The sequence below is a fragment of the Dermacentor silvarum genome, chromosome 1 (genome assembly GCF_013339745.2).
Source record: "Dermacentor silvarum isolate Dsil-2018 chromosome 1, BIME_Dsil_1.4, whole genome shotgun sequence".
Lineage (NCBI taxonomy): Eukaryota > Metazoa > Arthropoda > Arachnida > Ixodida > Ixodidae > Dermacentor > Dermacentor silvarum.
Window position 1 is genome coordinate 93865445 of NC_051154.1, and position 26337 is coordinate 93891781.

Genomic DNA, 26337 nt, shown 5'->3' on the forward strand with positions numbered 1-26337 from the left:
TCCTGTGATGGCTGCAGCTGTCACAAACAAATGCAGCCAGGTGAAAAGCAGGCAGCACTACATTTAACGTTTTTTACTAGCAATGTTGTCATACCTAACCTCATTGCTACACATCGACAAATTTTGCTGCATCATGACGTCACACTTATGTCGATTACACCGGGTCGGGCATTTCCAGACAAACGTCATTACTAAATTACAATATAAGTGTTTCTGAACCTTCATAGTACTTGCTAAGTGTTGTCATTTTACGTGTCAGATGCATGTGGTAGAGTTTCTGTGGCTTCAAAAATATCTGTCACTACGCCTGTTAAGTGCTTTGGTTGACCGTATGCTGTGAGTGAGCTAGGCCTTGCATGGACTTTTGGGTCAGCCCAAGCTTGGGTAGAAGTGTAGAGTAGTGTGCTAATAGGGAGTTTTAAAAATAGTGCACCCAAGTGTCTTTGCATAACCAACGCCCCACGCCCTGCTTGCACTCTTTTTTACTACTTTATAGTTCTTTTGTATACCTTTTTGCATTCTTTTGTCTGCAATCTGCGACGGGGAAAGTCCGCCGCGCGCCGTGTTTTCGCCGCTTATAGGTCGCCGTCGCGTTGAAGCGAGAGGCATGATAGCACGAAGGTCAATTCGCTCGCCGCGCTTCGTCACTCTAGCGTTTTGACAGTTCGTTTCCGCGGTCAACGAGCGAGATGTGTTCATGTTTGCTTGTGCGCGCGTGACACCGTGCTTTTTAATTTATTTAGCAAGCGAATACGGAACCTAGAGCACGGTGACAGCGACGGCAGAAATGTACCTGGAGTGTCCATTATCGCAATAAAATAGTTGTTTTGGTTATAGTGCGGTACCGCTTATAATGCGGATATTCACGACTCTGGCGACTTACGTTATAAGCGGTCTACACTGTAGTTTGATCATTCTTAGCTCAAATGCCTCATTGATATGCATAAAACTGACTCTGCTATAGTTATTGAAGATTTAAATTATTGAGATCATATCTGGTGTATAGATGTATGTCAGATACTGCATCAAAAATGCTTGTCACTGTGCCAAATCAGATTTTGATTTCACCAAAACCTGCGCTGAAAGGTCAAATGGCTGTTCCGCCACTGACTTGAGCTATTTGTGTGCCATCAAAAGTGCAGGAAGTACAAATGGCTTTTTAATCAACTGGCATTTATTAAGAAATATGCATTTAAAAAGAGCACAGAACCCATGAAACACGGTGTAGAGCCACTGGATTTAATGTCTAAAAGCAGCTAAGCATACTATAAAAGGGCCTTTATTGTCCTTTTATGTGAAGCTACAGAAAGGGCTGGGGCAAATTCAACCTGAAGAAAGCGTATGGTAATTCTGTTTTTAAATGAACAGGGAAGGTTCTGTTCTTGTTTTTTGTTTCAAACTGTAAATAAAGAAAACAATATAGCAATAACAGCACACTGCTTGTAGATATCGGATGACTCTTAAAAATTTCCTTAATACACAGCCTCATACACACCATCATAAGAAAGTATCATGAAGATGGTATACAGAAGGAAGACAAGGATGAAGCACTGTGTGTTTGTCTCATCACACTGTTTATTTTTTCCCGTGATAGTCTCTTTCTTACCAACTAGCTGACTTTTGCACTTTGGTACTTACTGTTGCTTGCTAATTAAAAGGTGAAGACCAGGCATCGATAGAAAAAAAAGCCTTTAATATTTTTTACTCTCCTGATGTTCTGTTCTGAATGTATCAAAAAAGTAACAAAAAAAGTATCACTTATGCCATTTATTTACTTAAGTAACCCTTTCATTACCTCTAGAAGTGTGCTTGCTTTCGGTGCTTTTATGTTCTGACATTTTATTTCAAGTTGTAGCAGTCACAATGTTTATTATTGTACATAAAATCCCGGATCATTGGTGTTTAAATTGATATGAAGTAGTCAGAATTGCTCGGGCAGTTTTCGAGAATTGCTATGTGAAACTTCAAAGAAGTGTCCCAAGGAACACGAAAGTAATAATGTGCTTTTTTTAGTATAAGTACTGAGATTTAAGAAAAATGTGAAATGTACAATATACTATGCGCCTGGCTCCTAGTTCCCAACTTTCGAAAGTCAGACCATGTAATAATTATTACGCAAATTTATTGGCATCAATACTAGTCATAGTGATGCCCACGCTATGCGAGAAAGCAGTAACTTCGCAAGTTCTATTTGTTTTACTCATTGCAGCAGGCCCCTGGTTCATTTATTTCTGCATTATACAGTCGAATCTCGTTAATTCCAACACGCTTAATTCGAACTGGCAGTTTATTCGAACTGACGCTGTGGTCCCGTCAAAGTTATGTGTATTTCAATAAGCGAAAATGCTTGGTAATTCGAACGCAAAAGCATTTGTGACGGTTAATTCGAACATACCGCGGACCGACAATGCTCTCAGCAGCGCGCCAAATAACGCGGCGGCACTTCCGACCGGCATTGCTCCGACACCGCCATAGAGGAAAAGCTTAGGAGAGACCCCTTAATGCAGCGGCGGAGGCCCAGTCCGGCCAACGAAACTGCCCACGCGAGCAAACGCTCGCTTCCCAATAACGACAGACAAAGAAACTTCAGGGAGCGGGTTAAGCTGGCGCCGGGCCGGCAAACGCTCGCTTCCCGATAACGGTAGAAAACGAAACTTCAGGGAGCGGGCTAATCTGCGTCGGCCGGCTATACCGGCGGCGCCGGCCGCGCACGGAGACAGTCGAAGGAAAGGGAGCTGAGAGAGAGGGCGAGGGGAGCCACCAAAGCCACTGCCACCAAAGCGGCGGAGTTGCCGAGGCCAAATCCGCTTCCCTGCCGCCCTCCTCCTTCACCTTCGACGGTCTCCACGCGCGCGCGCCCATCGCCATCCGCTCCCTGAAGTTTCGTTTGCTGCCGTTATCGGGAACCGAGCAGTGGCCGGCGTGGGGCGGTTGCGCACCGCGATATTTCACCGCTCGCACCGTTCACGCATTGTGCTTTGGTGCTCGAATACTTCAAAAATATGTTCTTTCTTCAATTCGAACTTCTTTTAATTTTAACAAATTTCCAGGCCCTTTCGAGTTCGAATTATCGAGATTTGACTGTATAGCCTTGCAAAGCAATGGTTGTCACATCAGGGAGCATGTAGAAGCCTCTTCATACTTGATTGTGTTCGATCAGCTTTCCTGTGCAAGCAAGCTGGTCTAGTGCACATTCAACTGGTACTGGATCTTCCACGTGCTTTGTTCAGTTCCTGTTCAGTACTGCACAGTAATATGGAGTGTTGCACAATATTGTACTGTTATGAATAAGGGCACTTGAATAGGTGGTGTTCAAAATGTAAGGAATTAAACTCCTAGTCAAGCTTCGGTCGAAGGCCAGTGAAATAAAATTTCACTTGATATATGTCGACCACAATTATCAAAATAGCACGCACTCATGAGCATCTACCATAGTTTGAGACATCATTAAAACAGCCTAGGCGTCGGATTGGAAAATTAGATAGCCCGACAGAACCTTCTGTGTCTTCACTGTGCTTTCATTTAAAAATTAAGTTACTGAGTCAACCAGAGCGTAAATTTTGCGTCATTTTATTGAGGAACTACTAGGCACACTGGAGGCTTGTTTCACCGATACCTGCAGTCTAAGTTTTATTTTTCCAGGCTCCCCAATCTGGCCAAAAATGGTCAAATTTGACCAATAGTTAAAATTAAGAGTTCTTTTCAGACAGTGCATGTCATTGCTAGTAGAAAAATTCCAACAGAAATGTTTAGCAATGTGGAGGTGATGTCGATCAAATTGATCGATTTCTATAGGCACAGTAACGAAAAAGTTAAATCTCTCGCTGGTTACTTTTTTGCTACTTTTTTGGTACTTTTCTGGTTCTTAAGTTTACCTTGTTTTTTCCATTTCTTCCTTTCAGTGAAATTAACCTGACAATAGCAGCTCATGTTTCTGACCGCATCCTAGATGAAGTGATTGAGAGCCTGCCACGGAGTCACCGCGACTTGGTAAGTCCTAGGTTTTAGTCTTTGCATGGCTTAAACTTGACAGATGATTACATTTATTGTCAGCGCACTATCTTCTTTATTATGATGGTACCATAGAGCACTCTTAACATTTTATATGGTGAAGCATTACACTAGTCCAGCAGTTTTCTACAGTGGCACTTCTATCCAGCATGGAAGTGATGACTAGTAAATAATCAGATTTAGCCAGGCTTATGGCTCAACACACAGTGCAACTGCTTTAATGTCTTTTTTACCAATAAAACTGCAAATTTATACAGTGTAAGCTTGTTAGTATGAAACCTCATTATCCAACAAGAAATGTGTTGTATCCTGTGTGTATTTTCCGCACACAAAAAAAACGTACTCCATTAACTCTTTCCATACCGCCTCCATTCGGCATTGTTAGCCTTCTATCGATGGTTTGAAACGCCGCTTTTGAGACCTTACGCGCCGCTCACGGACATACTGCGCCTTCGGACATGAAAGAGGGGAAATTATATTTTTGTTTTCTAAGCAGTTCGCTTTTTTTGTTTTCTAAGCAGGCGGTCATTTTTAAACGCGCTCCAAAGTTTTGCGATCGTCAAAGCAGAACGCAAGAATGTCCGGCTCTGGAAACGGCGCGCACGTTTGGGGAGATCGCAGATATCGTGATTCGGCTGCCTCTGCGGCTGATCTAAGCGATACATTGAATAGCAGCGAGTCAGAGGATGCTGACTTTTCGTCAGACTTTGAGTCTGAAAGCGACGACGACGCAAACCAGCTTGGAACATCGGCGGCCGCAGCCCAGCACGCCCAACTGTAGTGCTTGCAATTAAAGTTTTGTAGCGGAATACCTGTTCAATGAAAAATTTTTCTTTCTTGGAGATAGTGCCTAATAGACGGCAATACATTTTGTATATCTCATAATTTTCAGAACGTTTTTTTTTTTCTTAATAGATACAAGCGTGTCTTTGCAAACTTTGTTAAATTTGTTCACACAATCTTGATTTCAACAATTTATATCTTTTTTATGACATACATATCGTTGATAAAACTGTTATGTGTGAAAAGTGCATTCATTTTGTTTTCTGTTTATGTATTACATTAACTATTGAGTGCAGTAGTTCCTTCAGAAAAAAACATCTGCCGTAACATACAAAAAACACCTTTTCGCACGTAAACCCCAAAAAGAACAAAAGGCACCTATTTTCCCCATGGTAGGGAAAGAGTTAATAAGGGTTTTTGAAGTGGGAGACCTTTTCCATACACAGTCGTAGACCAATTAACCGATTAACTTGGACTTTGAGGGGATCTTTGAAATTTCTAAATAATCTGGAATCAAAAAATGTAGATGCTAAATGGAAAGTACAGTTTTTGTTATAAGCATATAAGCTACACGGAACTTTCACCATATATTTCGGCTGTGTGGTATAACTCCCATAACACTCCTGACACTTGAGAATCTGGATGGTGAGTGCAAAAGTTCCTTTCATTTCCCATAGCGTTCTAACTTAAGGCATGCCAAAGCCCCTTAAGCAGCTTGTAGCTATCCTGGCTGTTGCAGGCAACATAGCCCGTATATAGTAGACCCTTATTGATATGATCCCGTTACGTACGATATACCGGCGCCAATGTTGACTGTCGAGAAGAAAAAAAATTTCCCAATTGGGGTACGTTTTTTTTTTACCAGTTCATACGTTCCTGGAAAACACGATCTTTTGGCACTAACGTTCAGTACATCGCCAAACTGCGATCGTATGATACGTTTTCCGGCTGCTTGATCGAACGTAAACAAGAAAATGTGCGAAGCACGCCATCAAGAACAATAGCTCTCCATCACAGCAGCTTCACCGCAATACTCGCCCGACCGCCTCACGTGAAAACGCCGGCGTGCACTCATTTTCTTATTCAGGTAGCAGCAAATCTCCTCCCGGGTCATCGCATGCCACATTCACATCTATCGCTGCCAACCCTATTGGGATAAGCATCTTCATCGGTTTCACAGCACGTGGTGCCTTTCGAAGCGTACTGCACGCTTTTAGTGGGCGATAGCACAAATGCGCCACCGTTTCCCGCTGCAGATTACTATCGTATGGTTTTCAGGCCGCTAGATCCCATGTAAACAACAAAAGGCATGCGGCGTACGCGATCGAGAACAGCAGCTGCCTGCCGCATCAGCTTCTCAATACTCACCCGCCCATCTCATGTGAAACGCCGGTGCGCTTGTTCTGTCTGTTCTTTTCGTCTGCTCTCGTTCTTCGGTGCTGTACAGTTATTTAATCTTGTCTTACAAGCACGCCCAAGCTTTCATGCTGTTAAAGGGATACGGACACAAAAGTTGGCGGGTGGTTTTTTGCGTCGGTGTTTGATGGTGGGCCCCGAAGAATATTTGCGCTGCTGGTTGCAGTGCAGCATGTTGTAAATACTGTAAATGCGGAGACGCGGAATGCGCGTTGCTTGCAGTAAAGAAAGCAGTTCGCCATTGCCGCGTTGACTCAACAAGATCCTCGCCATATCTGTGCACGCGGTCACGAGCGGAGCGGGTGCAAATACTCCACAGGAAACTTGCTTGTACGGTACAACAAGCCACCCGGCACTGACGGCTTGAGCTTTGTAGGCGACGCAATGCACAAAACTAGTAAGGGTTCGGTTCCACGCGGCAACAGGCACCGCGGTAATGAAATGGTGCTGATTTTCGTTGTACACCGCCGAAACGCCAAAAGATTGTCAAGCAGTCGCTACATGTTTCGACTACCGCCGAAACGACGCGACATATCGTCAGAAAAAAAAAAACGAAAGGGAACCACTCGCGAAGAAATGCATGTGTACTTTCCACGTGTTTGGCGGGAAAAGTTTCGTGCAGTGCACTGCCGGGGCGCGATCGAGGTCGTTGTTCGGAGCATGCGTTCAATTTCGCCGAGCGCGGCCTAGGTCAGCCATGCGCGGCGAAACTGAACGCGCACTCCGAACAACAATCTCCGATCGCGCCCCTGTCCTCACCTACGCTGCTAATGTGAATTACCGTATATAATTGCATAAAGAACGTACTTGTTTTTCCCAGAAATCCAATGCAAAGTTGGGGGGGGGGGGGGGTGTTTATTATGCGGGGTAAATTTTATGGCGTTTTATGAGTAAGCGTTCTTTGTGAAACTGCTCCAAATTTGGGATTTAGTGCTCCAAAACTATGTTTTTTTTTTTTTTTTTTTTTTGTTTTTTTGCTGTAACCTGCTCCAAATTTGGATTTTCCTGCTCCAAAAGCAAGATTTTTCTGATCCAAAAATTACTCCAAATCCTATTTTGGCTGTTGCACCACTGAATATGTGGCGTCTCTTTCAAAAACAGCAAGTTTGACATTCATAGTTAAATTTCCCCAGTAATAATCCACCTTTCTTCACGAAAGAATGAACATAGAGTTGTGAAAGAATACTTTCATGTCAGTCTAAACTGATTTAGTATTTCTCTTTAGCATATGCAATTTTTAATTGTCGTGTAGAGATGTGCACCCAGTCATCACTAAGATGGCAAGCAGTCCAATAACTTAACTCCTGTGGGAACATCACTCCCACTATTCTGCTGCATCCTCAGTTGATTATTTGGATGCTTTGCAGTGGCCCTGAGGATTATGTCAGATAATAACAATTTGGACAGTGGAAACCTTCAAAACCAACCCGCACAGTAGTCAGCTTGTCAGCAGCAAGTTTTGTTTTCTGCCTGTTGATGACTGACCAGTTTCTCGTGCAGACTGAGATGTGGAGGTGTTGGCTATATTATTTAGTATTTTGAGTGTTTCTACAGCATATGGCACAGCATAAAGCGAAATTCGTGCTGCTGTGCAGTCGCACCTCATGGTAAAATTCACATATAACCCACACCGATTATTTTGGGAGCTTCCAATTATTCGGTATTTCTGGCAATCTCCGCCGAGTCTGAATAATCCGTCGTCTTCTCTATACAGTCAGCGATCGATTTTCCAGGCGCCTGATTTTTCGGACATGCCCAATAATTCAGGCGCCTTCGCAGCACTGCCCCGTACCCTATAGAGTCTATGTATAAGAACGTCTGAAATTTTGGACGCAAAAAGCCTTCGCCGTGCAATTTTCCGGATTTTCTGCCATGGCCGCAGGTCCGAAACTGCATTAATTATAGCCACCACCGCCACAATTCTGATTATCTCACCTCCTCGAACTGCTGGCTGCTGAATCCGCTGGCTGCCGTAGCCACCACCATGGTAACGTTAGGCCTAGCTACTTCAACGTTCGCTACCAAGCTTCTTGCTGTTCGGTGCCATGTTTTTCATTGAAACAATTCGCAGCTGTTAGTAATGGCGCCTACTCCGCCTTTGTAATTCTCGCAAATGGCTTCAAAACTCGGAAAACACTGCGCGTTGCATAATACTGGCTCCCGAAAGTCAGCTTCGCCTCTACACAGCAGTGTTATGCAGTGAAGCATATTGTTAGTCGGAAGGGACAATTGTCACGGGCACGGTATGTATTCCTTAATCATACACGCGTGCGTCTGCCATCTCCTATCCAAGTATGAGCACCGATATCCCTAATAAACGTACTGGCAGGAATTAGAGCTATTTCAGATGTGTCTGTAGTGATTTGAGGCCTTGGGGGGCAGTAAAAGGCACACATTCAATTTTTCGGACTGCCCAATATTTCGGACGTTTTCGCGGCCCCTAGGCAGCTCGAAAAATCGTACGTTGACTGTATCGCCGTATATTAGTTCTTTTTCTCAGGTCTCCCAACTCGCACCTTCACCTCATAATTGTGACCGTCTGATAATCGAATAAATATGGTTTGCATACCTGCCAACTATATTTGTCCGGTTGACTCCCGAATTCCTGACCAATCCTGATTCTACGGACACGGTTATATTTCCCGACAAACTGCCCCAACTTCACTGGTAAAAAAAAGAAAAAAAAACATCATGCAGCACAGCCGCATTGTAATTGCCATCATGCGTCAGGTAGCTAGCCGAATTCTGATTTAAGTTGTTTGTGTGTAGGTACAATAGGCATAGCTCAGTTCGCTTCAGGTGCGGATCCAGGGGGATGTCTGGATGTCCTGACCCCCCCACCCTCAGATTTCTGCATCGCCCCTCGCTGACAGGGTGATGGCCCTGTCGCAAAATATATGCCCACCAGCATTCTTCAAAAGCATTTTTTGTGAGTACCATTGGTAGCAGCCATGTAGAAGTAAAGCTAGCTCACTTACAAGCTTAGCTGTCTTCGGTAGGGGTGTGGTGTCACGAAGTTGCCATAGTTATTTTTTCCCGTAAGCACCTTGGACCTCCTGGCGCCGGCCGTGCCTTACTTGTCCTGGTGGTGGCGTCGAGGGGACGTCCCTTTTGTCAAGCACGCTGATGTCCGTGCCAGTGCCTTCGCTTGTGATTAACTTATACTCTGTTTCAGTAGTTCCGTGCAGCACTATGGAAGGTACAGACCTCTTCTTCCAATCAGGAGCGCGAACACATCATAAATGTGTCCTTCCACACCCTGTCGTTTGCTAGCGGGGAGTGCTGAAATGTGGAAGCATCTCCGAAGCCTGTTCCCCTTACCAATCTCTCTCAGCGTGGTGCAACAGTACGTTAGTCGTATTTGGCGACTCATCGCATCCACGTGATATTATTAGCCTTTATTAATATTTCATACGTTTCGGACGAAGTGTTCTCGCTTTGCGTGCAGAATCGCAGTGCGCACACCTGCTAAACTTGCGCTCCGGTGGCTCGCACTCGGTGGTTCGTTGCTCGCGCTCCGGTGGTTAAAGCTCATTGCGACACGATGAATGACCTTGCGAGACATGGCGTAGTAGAGCTTTCGCTCTAAAACGAATCAAAATCACCTCAAAAAATCGCAGCTCTAACATGCAGAGAAGCCTTCAAGTAAACATGTTCTGACTAGACCACTTGTTAAGGCCATTAAAACAAGCAACGGGTTCCGAACACTGCCACTACATCTCGCTTCGCAGAAATCTGCGCTCGATGGTCACGTAGCCTTGGCTTTGCACGGAACTACTGAAACAGAGTATAGTTCCCCCTCAGGGTGTCATCGGTTGCCTCTTACCGTATTGGTTGCCTCTTACCGTTACCTGGAAAAGTCAGGGGTGCGGCGTAGCGCGTTCACACCGGAGAAAACAGCTAACAAAGTGGAGAGCCGTTGACACCAGCAACGTGAATACAGACAACGTGAATGCAGACAGCGAAAGCGGGACCGTGGGAAAGCGGAGAATGCGTCGTAGGATATGAGTCCGGCAAAGAACATCACCGTCTGCAGTTGCTCACGCCGGAGAAACATCAGGCGGAATAGAATTACTGTATAAGCTCCCCTTAGGGAGCAGAGTTGCGCATCTGATTGAACGCGATGCTTGCGCCCATATTTGCCAAATCTGGTCACATGCGCAAAAAACATCCTTTTGAGGGAAAGCCAACTTCATGGCTGCGCCTGCACTGCCGCCCGCCGCGCCACCATTGTCGCGAGCCTCTGTGCACTGCCGCCCGCTGCGCTACCTGGCTTTAACGGAATGAAAGAGCAAGCGCACTCGGTATCCTGCATTCAAGAGGAGGGGCTTTTCTGCTTAACATGGATGCATCGGCGGGCAAGATGGCGGACCTATGCGCAACTCTGCTCCCGTAGGGAGCATATATAGGTAGTAACTCTAAGGCGGAAAGTCTTGCCACGCCTCCTCTCGGCGGTAACATGCAACATATCAGCCCGCAGCCTCCTCTATGCCCATTACGAAGCCTTATAGTACACTGTAGCCGGACCAAGAAGACGCAGGGCTGGACCAAGCTGAGACCACGCTGAGACCACGCCATCTTTCTTGGAGTTTTATGTTGTCTCCTGTCAGAGTGCCCCTGTGTACAGTCTAATCTTGATCAACTTAAACAGTGAATAGACCAACCTAATATGTCCTCTTGACCTTCGGAGTTCGCCTGTCTGTCTGCCCTTCAGTGCTACGTAGTAACTGCGTGGAATTTGGCTCTACAATGTCACAGAAAAGGATATCGACACTTAGGCGAAAGCCTTAAATCTCTATTTTTCAAGGTCGCTGTAAGGTACAGAAAAAGTCAGCGAGCTCGCCTCGCGCTCGTCCCACTACTCGAGCGTTCATCATCTTCTTCCACAGCTGGCTCCGACGCCGCTCATCAGCGTTCCCATGTTACCCCTCGCGCTCAACGCCAGGAAAGGGCAACGGCGGTGCTGGGGAGGAGGAGGGAAATGTCAGTGGGTGGCGCAGGAGGGCATTGACAGAAAGGGCAACGTCGGCGCTAGGGAGCAGGAAGGAAATGTCAGCAGCAGTGCAGTAGGGGTGTTGAGTGCAAGCGCGGTGGTGGCACTGGGGAGGAGGATGGAAATGTCAGCAGCGGTGCCTGTTGAAAGTTCTGGAAACTATGGGAGGATGCGCGCAGTGTTCTCGCACGTGGGTTTAGAGCTTCATTCCACATCGCTGTAGGTCCAACTAGGCTTCCGCCTTCACATTTTTAGAATAAAAAACGTATAGCTACACTTTGTTTTACGGGATTTATTTGGCTTAAAGCAAGTCCCCGCGAATGTATATAAAAAAAACAACAGAAAGACAAGTTATTGTTCTCCGTTTTGAATTTCACTTCTCTTCTATCGTAATAATGGGGTGGCCTTTGTGTTGTGTGCTAAACAGCTTCACTCGTTATCCTCCTTCACAGAGTGGAGTGGCTCATGATTTCGTTGCTTCACGTGAGTTTTAGCCAATTTTACACCGAAAACTTCATACCATGTTCTTACGCAATCTGTATGTGACATATAAATTGTATCATGCGTTTCTACAAAAATGAAAGAACTACCCAGCCCGAACCTCAAATGTATGACGACCCTTTCTCAATTAAATTTAAATGAAGCGAGGTCCACTCATCGCCTCTCGCTGTTGCCGTGCGTGGATTGTCAGGTAACTCGGGGATTGTCAGGAAGCAAACAGTGCACAAATGCAGCAGTAATTTTTGTTATACTTTGTTTTATTTCCGTGTTGCTTTCATTCTCTGTGATAAGCCGTAATAAAATATTAAACTGTTAAGCTGTGCACTGTTTATTTTTAAAAGTCGATCGTTGTGTCCGATTTATTCAACGGAGTAACTCTTCCCGCGCTCTTTTTGCCACTAATAATAAGTGTTCTTCAGGAGGAGTGTGTGCAGCTTTCAGTTACACAATTAATAAGGTGGTTTCACAACCAACCTGCTCAATGAAAAAGATATCTCGCTGAAGTGTTCATATATAAGTAATAAAAACTAACAACTAAACTAAGAACTACATATAGCCAACTTTTATGACTTGTGGGGATGCGTGACTCTCACACGTCCCCTGATGTTGTTTTCCCTGCATAGCTTGCGTCTCCTTTAATCTGGCTTCTCCGCGTGATTGAGCGCTGGCGGTGGTCGTAGTGGTTACGGTACATTGCGAAAGGTGGCACGAGTGTCGCGATGCTAACGCCACCGAACGGCGGGATGACTTGGGAGAAAAAAGGTCGAAGGCGCTTCCTCTTCGGGTTGAGATCGGTGGGCGATGCGGACGTCCCGTGCGTGTGCCGGTCCAAACGTCGCGAGACTGTCTCGCGTGGCTAGGAGCAGAGCACCGGTATGGACCAACATGGATCGTTCGAACGCGCCACCGTTCACGTGACCGTACACGTGAACGACTAGGCGATGGTGTCATAGCATGGGGCGAACATATTTGCTCGCTATCCGGTCGCGGTGAGTCGGACATCCTAGATTTGTCGCGCGCCCATGTGAATGTTCTATGCGTAGTAATTCGGCTAGTGTGTATTAGTGTATGAAAGGTGCAATAAATGCCCTTTTGATTGTTTGCACTACTGTGTTGTCGTTCCTTTGTCCCAAGAGCATGTGTGAGACCCTACAAACTTTAAAGCTCATTGTGATCACAGTAACATGTTGACAATATTCAGTACAAGCACAGTACTGTTTATGCACTACAACTTTCGCATTATAACTTCGCACTGTTTTATTGTCGCACATTAAGCATAGGAGGCTCAAACCCGCCGGATCTGTTTGAGTGGGCGTTCTCGCACAGTGGGCGCAGCCTCGAGCTGCGGCTGCGCATTGGGGGAGCGTGACGTCGGCGGCCAACGCCAGCGTGCGGGCCTAGGATGGCGTCGCGTGGGAAACAAAACATGAAGAAAAAGGGGCTGGCTCACACTCTCGGCCACTACGCCACATCGTTCTTGTAGGTAGCATCGTGAGTCTTCATACTCAGTGATTCGCATATCATAAGCAACCAGTGTAGTGGTTGGCGCGTTGGAGTGGAAGCGTTAGTCCTCCAAAAGAAACGAAGGTGTCTCAGCCAAACACAAAAAAAAGCTTCCTAAGGAAATCAAGGTGTCTCAACAGAACTCCAAGGACGGACCCGTGCTTACGCACCCATAACGAGTCTGCAAGAGATCATCCCAAATTTTGTTATCAGAAACAATACAGACTTATACATATTATCAGGCACAGCCACCAAGCACATGGCTTTGTTGGGGAACGTCCTTTTTCTATAAATTTGGTGGAACCGATACCTAGCTTCGCTACAGGTGTTGCACTAGCTGTATAAGGTGGGTTTATCGTGAGCAGAAATGGTGAATTTCGGTAAATAAGAAAGGCTACTATCATCATCATCATCATTGACAGAAGCTGACCCCCCCCCCCTCATAAAAAAACCTCGATTCGCCCCTGGTTCACTTCAGATCGAGATGTGCATCGAGGAGTGCGCATTGTTACGATCGACTAGCCGGTGCAACGAACTTGGAGTATCTCCTGCTTGCCTGCGACGAATCACTTCGAGAAGCTGAAAAACGTCCCACGGGAAAGATCAGTGGCGACACCATGCCTACACACGTTTCAAAGAATACGTGGTTACTAGATGTCATTCAGGATGCCACCACGACACTAGGAGCAGGAAATTGTTGGAAAAGGGCCTTCTATGACGCTTTCTCACGGTCGCTGCTGGCCTTCTCCAGACTCCCGGGAACCAAGACACGCCAGATCGAGTGCCGCCTGTCTACAAGCATCCCCTCCTTTCTGTGGGGGAGTGAGCAGTGTTTGCTCGAGGGTACTTCTCCGAATGTGTTTAGGGAACAAAGCACACCCTCGCTATTATGCGCACCCTCGCCCTCAAGGCGGACCCTTCGGTGACTCTCGACGCTCTGATTGGAAGAAAGTGGGACCGCAGCTTTCCCTATCCTAGGGATCTAGTGGGGGCCAGAGGGCTTTTAAGCGGACTTTTGCGGCTCTCTGGTGTGCTTCGATCCAGTCAGGCTAGACTGATAAAGTGTAACGTTCTCTACTTCTCATGTAAATATTTTAAATAAACCCAGTACTCTTCGTTCTCGATGAGAACCTGTTCCTCTCTTCAACGTCTTCAGCATGGATGAGGCAGACTACGGCATGGGGCCAGCTACCCCTCTGGATATGCCCAACCTCATACTCTTCACGAAAGAAGCAACCCTCCTCATCAACTCTGCTCGGACGACAGCGTGGGCCCACTTGGCTTCCGTGTGACGCCCCGGTAGCGTAGGCCAGCTACCCGTTACGAGACGCACTGGTGGAGTAGGCTAGAGAGCGACCCACAGTTTGACGTTGGGACTCTGAGACCACGACCCCCAGCTCCTACAGCATGAGGCCAAAGTCTAATACGCGTTGCATAACAGCCAGTTCCCTTGAATCTGTTTTGCTGTTATACAGCTGAGTTACTTGGTGAAGCACATTAAGAGTGGGAAGGACGACTATCACAGGACATAGTGTACATTCCTTAATTATACGCACACGCACATCCAATTTTAAATCATAGTATGTGCACAGAGACATCGGATAACTGTACTGGTTGCCATTCAGAGCTGTTTCTGGTGTTGATCTGGCCCCAAAAAAGTAGACCTTTTCTTTTTTTCGGCTTTTGTCAACTCCCCCCCCCCCCAATCTCTTCCCCATTGTGGCCCCAATGAATAGTGCACCCCCTTCTGTTCCCTCCAACTGTTCTGCTGTCCATTTCCTGACTGACTCGCCCAACTCTCAGTATTCCTTTTTGTTGTGAGCTAGACGTAGCAGTTCTCACACCAGAAAAATATAAATATTGGCGACTGAATAACCAGCACAGACAGACATTTCAAAGAGATAATAGAGACTTTTAGTATTGCGGAAAATGCTTGCGTTAGTGTTAGCGTGTTACGCACGCTAAATCTTTGCAGAACGCTGTTCGATAGAGTTTTAGTATAGCGTAAGATAACGATGCTCCGCTAAGCGCAAAACTACGCCGCGCTATCTAGCTGCGAGTAGTCAAAGCAGCAAACTGAGCAGCTCGACAACCAAACTAGCCGTGTGGATCCACGCCAAGCCTTGAAACGAGCCTGCATGTCAAGCGCTCGGGCCGAGGGTGCCGCCATGTTTGCAACGCTAAAAACTTAGCGAGCGTTTAGCGTCTACGCTATATTCGAAAAATAGCGGACGCACGCTACGCGCAAAACTGAAATAGCGTTCTGAGCATGCGCAGTCTGACCCCGCTATTTCTTTGCATTTAGCGTGGTGCCATTTCCGCAATACTAAAACTGTCTAATAGCACGCTAACAAGATTATGCATGACTTAACGTGACCATGGTCATTCTTCTGCTTGAAAGTGGGTGCTGGTGTGACACGACTTTCCCGTGTAGCATTTAAAGGGCCCCTCACCAGGCCAAATAGCAAATTTTGGTTATATGCTGGAAGTTGTTACGTGCCCTTTAAGGAGTGCTGTACCGCAACAATGTTTCAAATAGTTTATTTATAGCAGTTATAGCAGAAATAGAAATATTTGAAGTGGCGAGAACCCATGATTTCAGGAGGTCAGTGTCACCGCCGACATAGACACTCTCTCCACTTGCCCCATCTAGCCTTCACAAGCGATATTCCTTCACTGTGTTCTCCCATACCGGAGCCAGAGGATCGTGTGACAAATATATCATGGGCCCCGCCTTCTTTTTTTTTTTTTTTTTCTCTCCCACTTTTGCTGAGTGGCACACTTCTGGTGATGGTCTCACGTGCGAGCTGATGTGTTTGTCTCATTTAACGTAGCGGATGATTTTGCGCACTGTGAACGCGAACACCTGATCAGTACATCAATCACGAGCAAGGAGGCATGCGTGAGATGATGAAAGAGCATGGTCACGGCACTGGAACACGGTAGAAATTGATATAGTTTTGTTCACTACGTGCGCGACTGCATGACATGGGAACAAACAGATGAAACGGAAGTGCATCTCTCTTGCTACGGTACGAAGTAAAACAAAAACACGCAGACATTCAGTTTGTATGCTGTATTATTTCTCTAAACTTTAATTAGTGTACTGAAGCACCAGATTAAACAAATAATTGATATTGCCTTGAATAATTCTGGAAGTAACGTGTCACTTTCAGCGATGTTACAGCATTACCATGTATGTAGGTGCACTTACGCGATTGACATCGACTTTCCAGCTCAGTGCACGGCGCCGACCAGAAGAGCAAACAGCGTTTCGTTTGAAATTTAAGCTATTTCCGCTGTGTGTAGACATGTGATACTTAGCAGACAAGATCGTTAGCGCGCATTGTATGCATTGTGTGTGTCAGCTCAAAATAGCCCGACCTCATGAGGTCTGGCTCTGACTTTAATAAAATGAGCACAAGAAGCAAATTCCAAGGAAGATACGTGCAAAAGAAGCACCCTTGCTTGCGCTCTCGTAGCAGGCAGTTTTGCAAACCGTCGTTTCCTTAAATAGCGGTGCGGCCCTCGAGGAACTATGTGGACTAGATGTGGCCCGGTGTCGGAGATGAGTTTGAGACCACTGGTCTATGGTACTCAATTTCTCTCCCGTTCTAGCTCATCTTCAGTACTTCATTGATCATTCTTACAATGGAGATATGCATAGTTTAACCTTGACTGATGATCTAGTCTGCATATTGTGTTGCAGTTTGTGCTAAAACAAATTTGATGATGTCATTTTTCTGTAAAAAATATTTTGATGTTTTTTCTCTTGATAATTATTCTTATTGTTTTTTCAAGACATAAAACAAATGTATGCTCTTGTAAGCCCTAATATTGCAAGTATTACAGTTGCAGATGGCTAAGTTAGCCTGTGCATGCTTGTCTTTTTTCTCTCATTGCCGTTGAACTTTTGTGCAAATGAGTAGACACTCTGGAATAACAGCTGGGAACTTATTTTGTTGATCTGCAGGTGGAAAAACTCAATCGTCAGCGTAGCTCAACACCAGATGTCCTGCGGAGTGGCTTGCGGCCAGACAGTCACAGTGGGGACGCCCACTGTGATCAGGATAGTGTCAGTGAAAGCTCTGACTCACCCCTGGTAAGTTGACCTGTCATGCCACAACTGACTACACTTGCTCTTTACCCCATCAAAAAGCTTTATTAGAAGCAGATTGTGAGCACTCAGATGCCCGCCCCTGTTTCTGTTATGTTATGGTGGCCAACTTTGGGTGCATTCAGCGTGAGGCCCTTGATGGATGCGCCTTGGTGGCTTGTCTTTAAAGGTGGACCAAAGGGATTTGCCCAGGTCTGGCCGCTTTGGTGGCGGAGCTTCTTGACCACAGGTGCTTTATTTCTTCTTCTTCTTCTCTCTTTCTTTCCCACTTGCCATGTCTCTCCCCTTTTCCTAAGTAACAAGTAACTGAAAATCACCCTCAAGCTGACTGGTATTTATGACCCTTGCAGTCATGTGTTCCTTCTAGTCTCCTCTGCCCCTTAATTTTTCACTTACCATGAAACACTGCTCCTTGACCTGCTTGTTGTCACTTGTGTTTTGAGATATTTCTGTATGTGTTCATGTGTTATGCCTCCGGTATGAAGTGTGTACCAAGTTGCTTCTACTTGGGGGGCTGCACAGCCAGCTTGCTGCAAGTTAGGTGCAATGCTTATTAGAAATGTGGACGTGTGATAGATGTGAGCAGTTTCTTGGCTAGTGGCTTAACATTGAGGGCAACATTTCTTGATGTGTTCATGCTGTTAATCATAGCGTGGACATCACTTGCAGTGTGCAGTCTTAATAAAAAGTTTCAAAGCCTGTCCACGAGTGACAAGGTCTGTTGCCAGACCCTCTGTCAGGGCTCTGGTAGCATTCCTTTTGCTCTGAAGCTCAAGAAACTGAGATGCGCTGTCGCTCTCTATATTAGGAGCTTTGCAGCACTTGAAATCTTACAGGTGTCTCAGTATAGTGTGGAAAGGTAGATCCAGTCATCCAGTATGGCTTCAAAACATTTTTGACAAAGACTGCATGTCGGCCGGGTTATATACAAATTAATGTGCTACGGTATTACTGCAATTTTTATGTTCAATCTCATAAACGCAATTTTTTTTTTTTTTTTCAGTTTTCAATAATTTAGAATATGATAGGAAGACATTGTTTCCTTTAGTGGTCTAGAAAACAAGCAGTCCAATTAAGTTACTCACCTGTATCACGTAAGGAGGCTCTGTGGCTGCAGTTGTAGTTTTTAAACTGTGCTTTTGTAGTGAGGAATAACCTTAGCGCTGCATGTCTACTCCTATGTGATGCAGTACTGTTAGATGTAGGTCTTTTCTTTTTATGCAGTTGAGACTGAGCCTTAATGCATAAACAGACAAAGCAATTCGTTGGTAGAACACAATATATTCATGTATACAGAAAAAACTGTAAAAATGAACTGGCGCACACAAGACAGTCTAAAACTGATTCCATGCTTGCAATACATATAGAGCAAGATAATATGCAGATCCAACGCACATGTTGGAATCTGGGAAGCGAAGCTCTAGTGAAGTGGTTAATTAAATGCTTTAATGTAACAGCGATGCCTTCAATTATGTTTACTTTCGACCGATGCTATGAGCAATCTCATGGAATGTTTGTTTATTCACCACATAGGTCACAATTTTTATGTTGATGCACTGCATCGTTCACAAGCTATGCCGAGACACAAACTCCAGTTTAGGCTGATGCACAGTGCGAGACTTGTACACAGCAGTGTTGCAAGGACGAAAGGGATGCATGATGCTTGTTGAGGGAAGAATGGTAATGGCAGGTGTATGCACAGAAATATAGGACACATATTAAGCAACATTTAGGGATTCTGTACCTTTTGTGTCACAGCGGGACGTGCCTATTCTGGAGAGTTGGTCAAGAGCGGGCACACCCGTAGTAGCACACACCGAATGGCTAGGAAAAAAAAAAATCGGGGGTAAATCGAAGAATCCGTGAAATACAATTCGCCATTCTATTAATAAGTCTGTGTGCTTTACAGGTATCCATGAGCTGAAATTATATTTTCAGGTTTTAGGAAGTTATCGTTTTTTATGCAGAATAGAGGTGGGACATACTTGGTCAGCATACAAGGGTTATATAAGTCACTTTGCAGGTACTTTCATATAACCTTTGTATATATAGCAAACCCCCATTAACTCGAAGTTGTAAAATCCATAAGAAATTTCGAGATAAGCGAAATCATGAAAATATAAGCCCACTGGCTATGCATAGAGCACATGGAGCCTTTCCAAAATGCTGCCAGTATTATTCTCGGTCACTTTCGCATTCATCGGCATCAATCACGTCGGTGTCTATGGGCAACTGCATTACTAGTACTGTGCCATGACATCGTGCTTAGCACAAAGTCAAGATGATTGATCCTAATGCAATATTTGAAGCGACATCCGAGCATAACCGGTTCCAGACATCCAAAACGTTGACGCTGCTACTTTCTGAATCGTAATGAATTCTGGAGAATTTCACTTTGAAAACCGAAACTGAACTGCAGAATAGCGCAATCATCACATCTTTAGCAAACGCTCACTGATGACACGGAATTTACACCTCACTGTTGCATGAGCATGAAACAAGCGTCCTTATCAAGCCACGATCTTGCTGAAGCGCTGTGTGCTCGCATGCTGGCTTCTTTTGGGTGCATCGTGTGGGCTGATTGCGCCTGCTCAAAAGTGCCAATCATCTTGCTCAACATCACGATTACTGCTCTGTGACCACATTGATGCATTTTTGGCAGCGTCCTAAATGAGAGGGGGGGAAAAAAGAAACTTCGACTTGCAACTCACCACTGCTGCATGAGGCCACAACAATATGGCAGCGAGCAGCTGAGCAAGTGCGCGCAAGCGATGATAGAAAAAGATGGGGGAAAGATGCGCCTGAGCTGGGAGCGCGGCCCGCCGTGGCGTCTGGCTCGGCTATCGAGCTGCCACAAGGTGAAAAGTGAGTGCAAGCAACGTTGCTCCGTTTTCTCTTCCATGGTATATTTGAAGTCAAGATTTTGAAATATTTTGAGCTCGGTGCAACATCTTTTCGAGATAAGAGGTGAGAAACATAAGAGTTGACACCACGAAGGCAAAAATGTTTCGACTTATCCGATATTTCGAAATATCAGCGTTCAACTTAACGAGGATTTACTGCATATACACAAATACTATATCTCCTAAGGTGGCGACCAGCCCAGCAGCCAGGCATCTATGCCAAACCCAGCAAAGTAGGCAAAGAAATCTACACTTTAAAAGACAACCTGTGCGCTCTTCATTGATCGGCCGTGATAGTACAAGTCAGACTGTTATGTGACAAGCAGAATAGTATGCGTACACATTTCTTTAGCTACATTGCCCACTTTGGATGGACTTCGGCCGATCTCACACAATAAAAGCTGGGAGGAAAGTCAACTCAGGCCACTAGGTATGTGCTGGCTTCTCTCTTTCTAAGCAGGCAAAATGGGTCAGTGGGCACATGCCCAAATAGACAACTTGCTGCTGGCTGCTATTTGGCCTTGTAGACAACTTTGAAATTTAATTTGCCAGCACCAGTATGTCAGTGCTACATCATGGATTTCACAATATTCTTTCGTATTTGGCTGTTTTTAGCATAGTAAACGTTTGGAATTTTTTAGAATACAATGTAGTCCATCTTTAGCAGTAAAATTTAACTGCTTGGGCAAACTCTGTCAAAATCTGTGAAGTTTTGGTGAGTTAGTGCCAGAACTACAAGGCAACGCTGCCACCCGTTTTTCATTGTTGCATCTTTTCTTCCTTGTCAAGCTTCCTCTTATGGTAAGAGTGGCTTTCTTGGTAATGTAGACACGTAAGTTGCTTATACAGCTCAAATTATTTTTCTCTTTAATGTCCCTTGAAAGAAGCATGCACTGCGCAGAATTAAAGGTCTGGTATGTGTATCAAGGAGGCAGCGCAACACGCAGGAAGTGCTGCAATGTGAAATTCATATAGAAGATTTAAATGAAAGGCTTCCTTCAGCAACTGTTTCGTGTCTGAACACTTGACCAATGAGTCTGCAACGTAGCGTTGTCACATGCACACATGTCGGGCACACAGTTGTCGGCTTGTGTCACTTTAAAATAAAAATCTCTTCTTTTTGGTGTTTTTATTAGTGCGTGTCAGAGCGTTTCAAGCTTGCATTCGTAATGCAAGAAATAATTATCAAATGTGCGGCTGGTCAACAAGAAAAAAATGAGAGTTCCTGGCATGAAATGGCAGCATTGAGAAAGGTCTTCGGAAAGGTAGATTGTGGCTGTTAAATGAACAGGCAAGGGTGGTGTGCAAGACTGGAGAAAAGTGAAAATTCACTGATAAACTTGGGATATCTAGGTGGGCTATTTAACATCATTACCTTTGCCAGTAAACACGAAACTATACAAAGAAACAAGGAGAAGGCAGTTCCAGCAATTCTTCTACTGTCAAACCCAATTACTATAATCACCTGGTTTGTGCATTAAAAATAGTTTGATATATCGCCTAATTCACTATATCCGAGCTTGGGTATAGCAAACCTTTTATGATTAGTTGGTTATACACGAGTGTAACAGACCTGTGAGATAGTGCTGGCACACAACATTATGACGTGACTTGCAGCAGCTTGTGTAAGTAACGCAGCAACCCAATGAGATCTACTTCTCTATTGGGTTATGAGTCAGATTGCACTTTACCCGGTTGTGTCTGAACATGCAGTCAAAGCGTGCTTGGCCACATGATTGATAAAATAGTAATAAATGCTCTGAAGGCATACCACGGGCCGGAAACTCCCTATACCTCCCTTGGGACACTCGGTCTCATGCTGATACGCGGCAGCAGCGTTGCTTCCACCACTGGCGGTTGCCGGATATCCTACTGAAAATAATTCACAAACAATACAATGCCTCCATGACGTCGCTGATGAGGTCAGAAGGTAGAGGGAGAAGGCGCACAGCTGGGAGGAGGAGGGTTGCCGCAGAAGCCCTCCTTTCCCGCTTTGCATGCAAGCCGGCTGCTTTCGTGCTCTCTTGCAGGTCCGCTGGCCGCACGGCGACATTGGCCAAATCACGGAGCAGAACCCGCTGAAGTGCGCAGTGTTTAGGAAGCGCTTTCTTTCATGCCGCGTTTACCTTGCAAGTTTCTATGCATTTCTTAAGTCACTGGAGCATCGCTCATACACACCAGTGCCAAGCAGTTATAATGAGAAATATTTACACAGCAAATCGTGATCAACTACCAATATTCGGTGCTAAAATGTTACATTTTGTTGTTTTGTGAAAGTAGTCGCTTTAAAATTTCAAACTAATGTTTAAGTTTAGGGCTACGGTTCAACTAGTCCGCAGATACAGGGGGCTAGCAAAAAGCAAATAACTTCCTGGCACCATCATTCGTTAATTTTGTTCGTGTCTTGTGAAGTGGATCAACTAAAGTTGGCCGATTTCTCAGTCAGCCTAAACTCAAGACAAGTAAAAGACTAACGTTTTCATTTTATTCACACATTTCGTATTGGAAAAAGACTGACCTCCACGCAGTGTGAAAGTGTCAATCTACAGAAGCAATTTTAATTCGCAACGAAAATTTGTACATAATGAGCGGATATATATTCCGGAAGATCCAAACCAATGCGAAAATTATTAACCACCACGGCTGTGTCTTTCTTTTCTTTTTTTTCTTTAACCTTGGCTGTGTATGTCGACAAAGAGTGAACAAAATGTATAGCCCAAAAAACACACACTCAAGCCCTTCATTACAAGTATTTCACCGGCAGCAGGTGGGCTGCCATCATGACGAATGAGTCGAGCGATACTGCTCTTATGTCAGTCCACTCAGGCTTGCACGGAACTGGTTTACTCATGCAAAATGAATACCTCAAATTATAGGCATATAGGTGCTCAAATTATAATTCTCAGATTTCAATGTAGCAAATTCCAGTATGTTTTCATAGATTTATTTTGCATGTTTGATGTAGAGCAAGGACTTGGAGGGCGCCAGAAACACCACATTATTTTTTCTGGCTTACCATGCTCTTTGTTGGGCAATTTAAGATGCATATACCATAAGTATTGTATCATAGACACAGATACTGATACTCACCTTCTCTCAATATTTCGATATAGGCACATAAGATACCGAAATGGTATATTTAGATAGAATCTGTGGTACATTCGTGTTACATGCTTCTCAACCTACTTCCAAACAAAACAGCATGGAATGAATCACAGCTGTGTCACACTGGCAAACTGGAAAATGAAATGCATGGTCTAGCTTCTTGTTTTCTGTTCGTATTTCATTATGCCTTGTCTGTGCTTGGCTCTTTTTTTTTTTTTTTTTTCTATCAGGAGTATCTCAGAATGCTGCTTCTTGTTAATACGTTAGCTTCTGCTGGCTTGCCATTCTTACTGCACTTGAAGACAGCCAATGTTAGTGCTGCAGCAACTGTTAAATCGAGTTTTCTACTAGTTAATATTTGAATGAAAATATTTTTGGGGCTTTTTACTGAAGGCAGTGGGTATCGAACAAGTTTTTTTAGTCGAGTGGTACTAGGCAGTCTTATTAATCACTAGGTTTGCAGCTGTGTTAATGTCATTTCAAATTGTTTGCACCATATTACAGTCACCATATTACTAATATGATGCTATATATAGTGCTCGTTTGCTTGTGCCTGAACATTAGTTATGCTGTGTTCTGACATTTCAATTGTCGATTTCCTCTCCACTTTACACTGCAGCAGTTGGCTTGGTTGAACCTAGTAAGTATGAAGAGGTGTACTGTACACGTGTGGCACTAGTGTGACTTTTTTAGCAACTGCTTACTGGGAGTGATATAGAAAACCTTTTTATTTTATGCTGTGCCCAAGCTAGTGCCCTTTTTGGCAGCTAATATTTCTCTTAGTGCTAGAAGTGCTCTGGCATTTGGATAGTCTCCATTCATTTGTTTTCTGAGCAAGTGAATGTGCATGTGATCTCAAGGAAGTATTGTTTTTTCACAGGGCAGGTGTGTGTTTTTATACACACACTTGCATATGCTTGCTAGTGTGTGTATAATAGCAGATAAGTTTAGTCATTCCACACATTTCTAACTGGTTCACTAGCCAAAAAAACAAATACCTTATTTACTCAAATCTAACGCACACTTTTTTTACGATAAAACAGGTCCAAAAATTGTGTGCGCGTTGGAATAGAGTACGACCCTAAATCTGCGTTACCATATAGCCGTCGGCATTTTAAAATGGCTGCCTCGCACGCACGTCAAGCCTAGCTGCTCTCTAGCCTAGCTACCGTAGCTTCCTCTATGTGCTGCAGTACATGTGCTTAGGCAATAGTCTGCTGTCTGTCTTCACGTTCTCTGCGTCTGCTCTATCGGCATGAAGTACCGAGTTCATCATGATGCCACATTTAAAAGGAAAGTGATCATGTTTGCGGAGACGGACGCAAATCGGGCCGCATCACGGGCATTCAGAGAATCCGAAACTTGCGTGCGGGACTGGCGCAAACAGGAGAGAATTTTCGCCAGCAAAGCAATGCGGAACGGTTTCAGTGGACTGAAGCAGAATGTAATCTGCGACGATCCACTTCGGCGATACGATCGCCTTGGCCCTATCTTGAAAGCAATCTGTGACGGGGAAAGTCCGCTCAAGCCATGTTGAGAGAGGCATGCGAGAGGCATGCTAGCACGAAGGTCAATTCGCTCGCCGCACTTCGTCGCTCCAGCGTTTTGACAGTTCATCTCCGCGTTCAACGAGTGAGATGTGTTCATGTTTGCTTGTGCGCGCATGACACCGTGCTTGTTAATTTATTTAGTAATCGAATGTTTGCAAGTTTATACGGCTGATAAAACTGCTATCCTTACTTTGTATAGTGGTCTACTAATTTGCTATCGCATTCGATGCTTCGCCTTTCGGGCGAAACTGCAACTTTTTTTATTCATCGCAACTTCAGTGCATCGGGAGGAAATTTGTTTTTCCGAATGAAAGAAAGTTGTATTCCTGTTCAAAAGCATGAGGTGCGCGGTACTCTAAAGGATTTTTTTTTTTTGTCACGGAAAACGGGTGTGCGTTAAAATCGAGGGCGCGTTAGAATCGAGTAAATACGGTATAGCTTGTAAACGTTGGTTTACATGTGCTTTTTTAATGGAACCCCACTCATTTCTTGTCTTCATTGGAATAATTTATATTCACATGCTGTTGTGTAGCAATCAGTATGCTGTGATTAGAAAATCGTGCAACAATTCAGTACACCACCTTTTCTTTATGGGTATCACTATGTAGTAAAAGATGGATTGTTGGCAAATCACTTCTGCAGAAATCCGCAGGGTTGAGGAAGATTTATAAAAGGGAAAAATTGTCATCCACCTTAGTGTTGCACAAAAGCTACAAAAGAGCCCTGGAGGACAAGGACCGTATGGGTTTCTTTTGTTGTTTTGTACACCTTGCAAGTGGATGACAATAATTTTCATTCAATATGGATCACAAATTTGTACGTGTTGTCTGTTAGGTTTTCAAGAGGTAGGCTGATTTGTTAGGTAAGTGTTTGCAATTTTTGTGTTGCAGGCAACACCCAAGCTACCAATGAAACGGAAAAGCATTAATTGCAGGAAACTGAGGCCACAGTCAGTTGTAGGTAAGTATGGTGGCATTCTCTTCTGACATAGTATTTCCTCTACCATTGCAAAACCACTATAGAATTTCTTCGCACGTGTGTGTGAGTCTGTTTGCTGGCATTGGCCGATCCCATATTTCAGATAGCGTCGAAGGAATTGCAGCAGATGACATCCCTGACCTCTTGCCAAAAGGCTCAGAAAGTAAGTTTTAAAAGGAAAAAAACAAGCATTGGTTCAGTGAAACTCAGCAGCTTGGTTCACTTGCAAACCAAAGCCATTTCTCTATGTAGGTAAGCTGGGGAACATTTACCACAAACAAAATATTCCATGAAACAGAACAAATCGAATACAGAATTAGTCCGTGAGGCCATGGTGCTTGTTCCTTCTACTTGTCTATATAGTGAGTTAAGCTATTCTGTGTGCATTGGGCCTGTGCAGCACTAACTCTACTTTGCAGGTACAGCCTCCTACATTTTTAGCAATATTGTGCTAGTGTTTATCACGCGTCATTTTAG

The 26337-nt window shown here is 44.6% G+C and overlaps 1 protein-coding gene across 7 annotated transcripts in view; it reads left to right on the forward strand.

Annotated features, from left to right (window-relative positions):
- The window catches only part of LOC119432631 (F-actin-uncapping protein LRRC16A-like), a 183150-nt gene that overhangs the window by 102884 nt on the left and 53929 nt on the right, over positions 1–26337 (forward strand). For 3 of the 7 annotated variants that reach the window (XM_049670990.1, XM_049670996.1, XM_049671008.1), the window contains 5 exons: positions 3903–3990; positions 17181–17309; positions 23952–23972; positions 25773–25842; positions 25964–26023. In XM_049670990.1, coding sequence (XP_049526947.1) covers positions 3903–3990; positions 17181–17309; positions 23952–23972; positions 25773–25842; positions 25964–26023 — 368 coding nt within the window. The remainder of the gene's footprint in view (positions 1–3902; positions 3991–17180; positions 17310–23951; positions 23973–25772; positions 25843–25963; positions 26024–26337) is intronic. The other 4 variants (XM_037699794.2, XM_037699804.2, XM_049671012.1 and 1 more) reach the window with 3 other exon arrangements.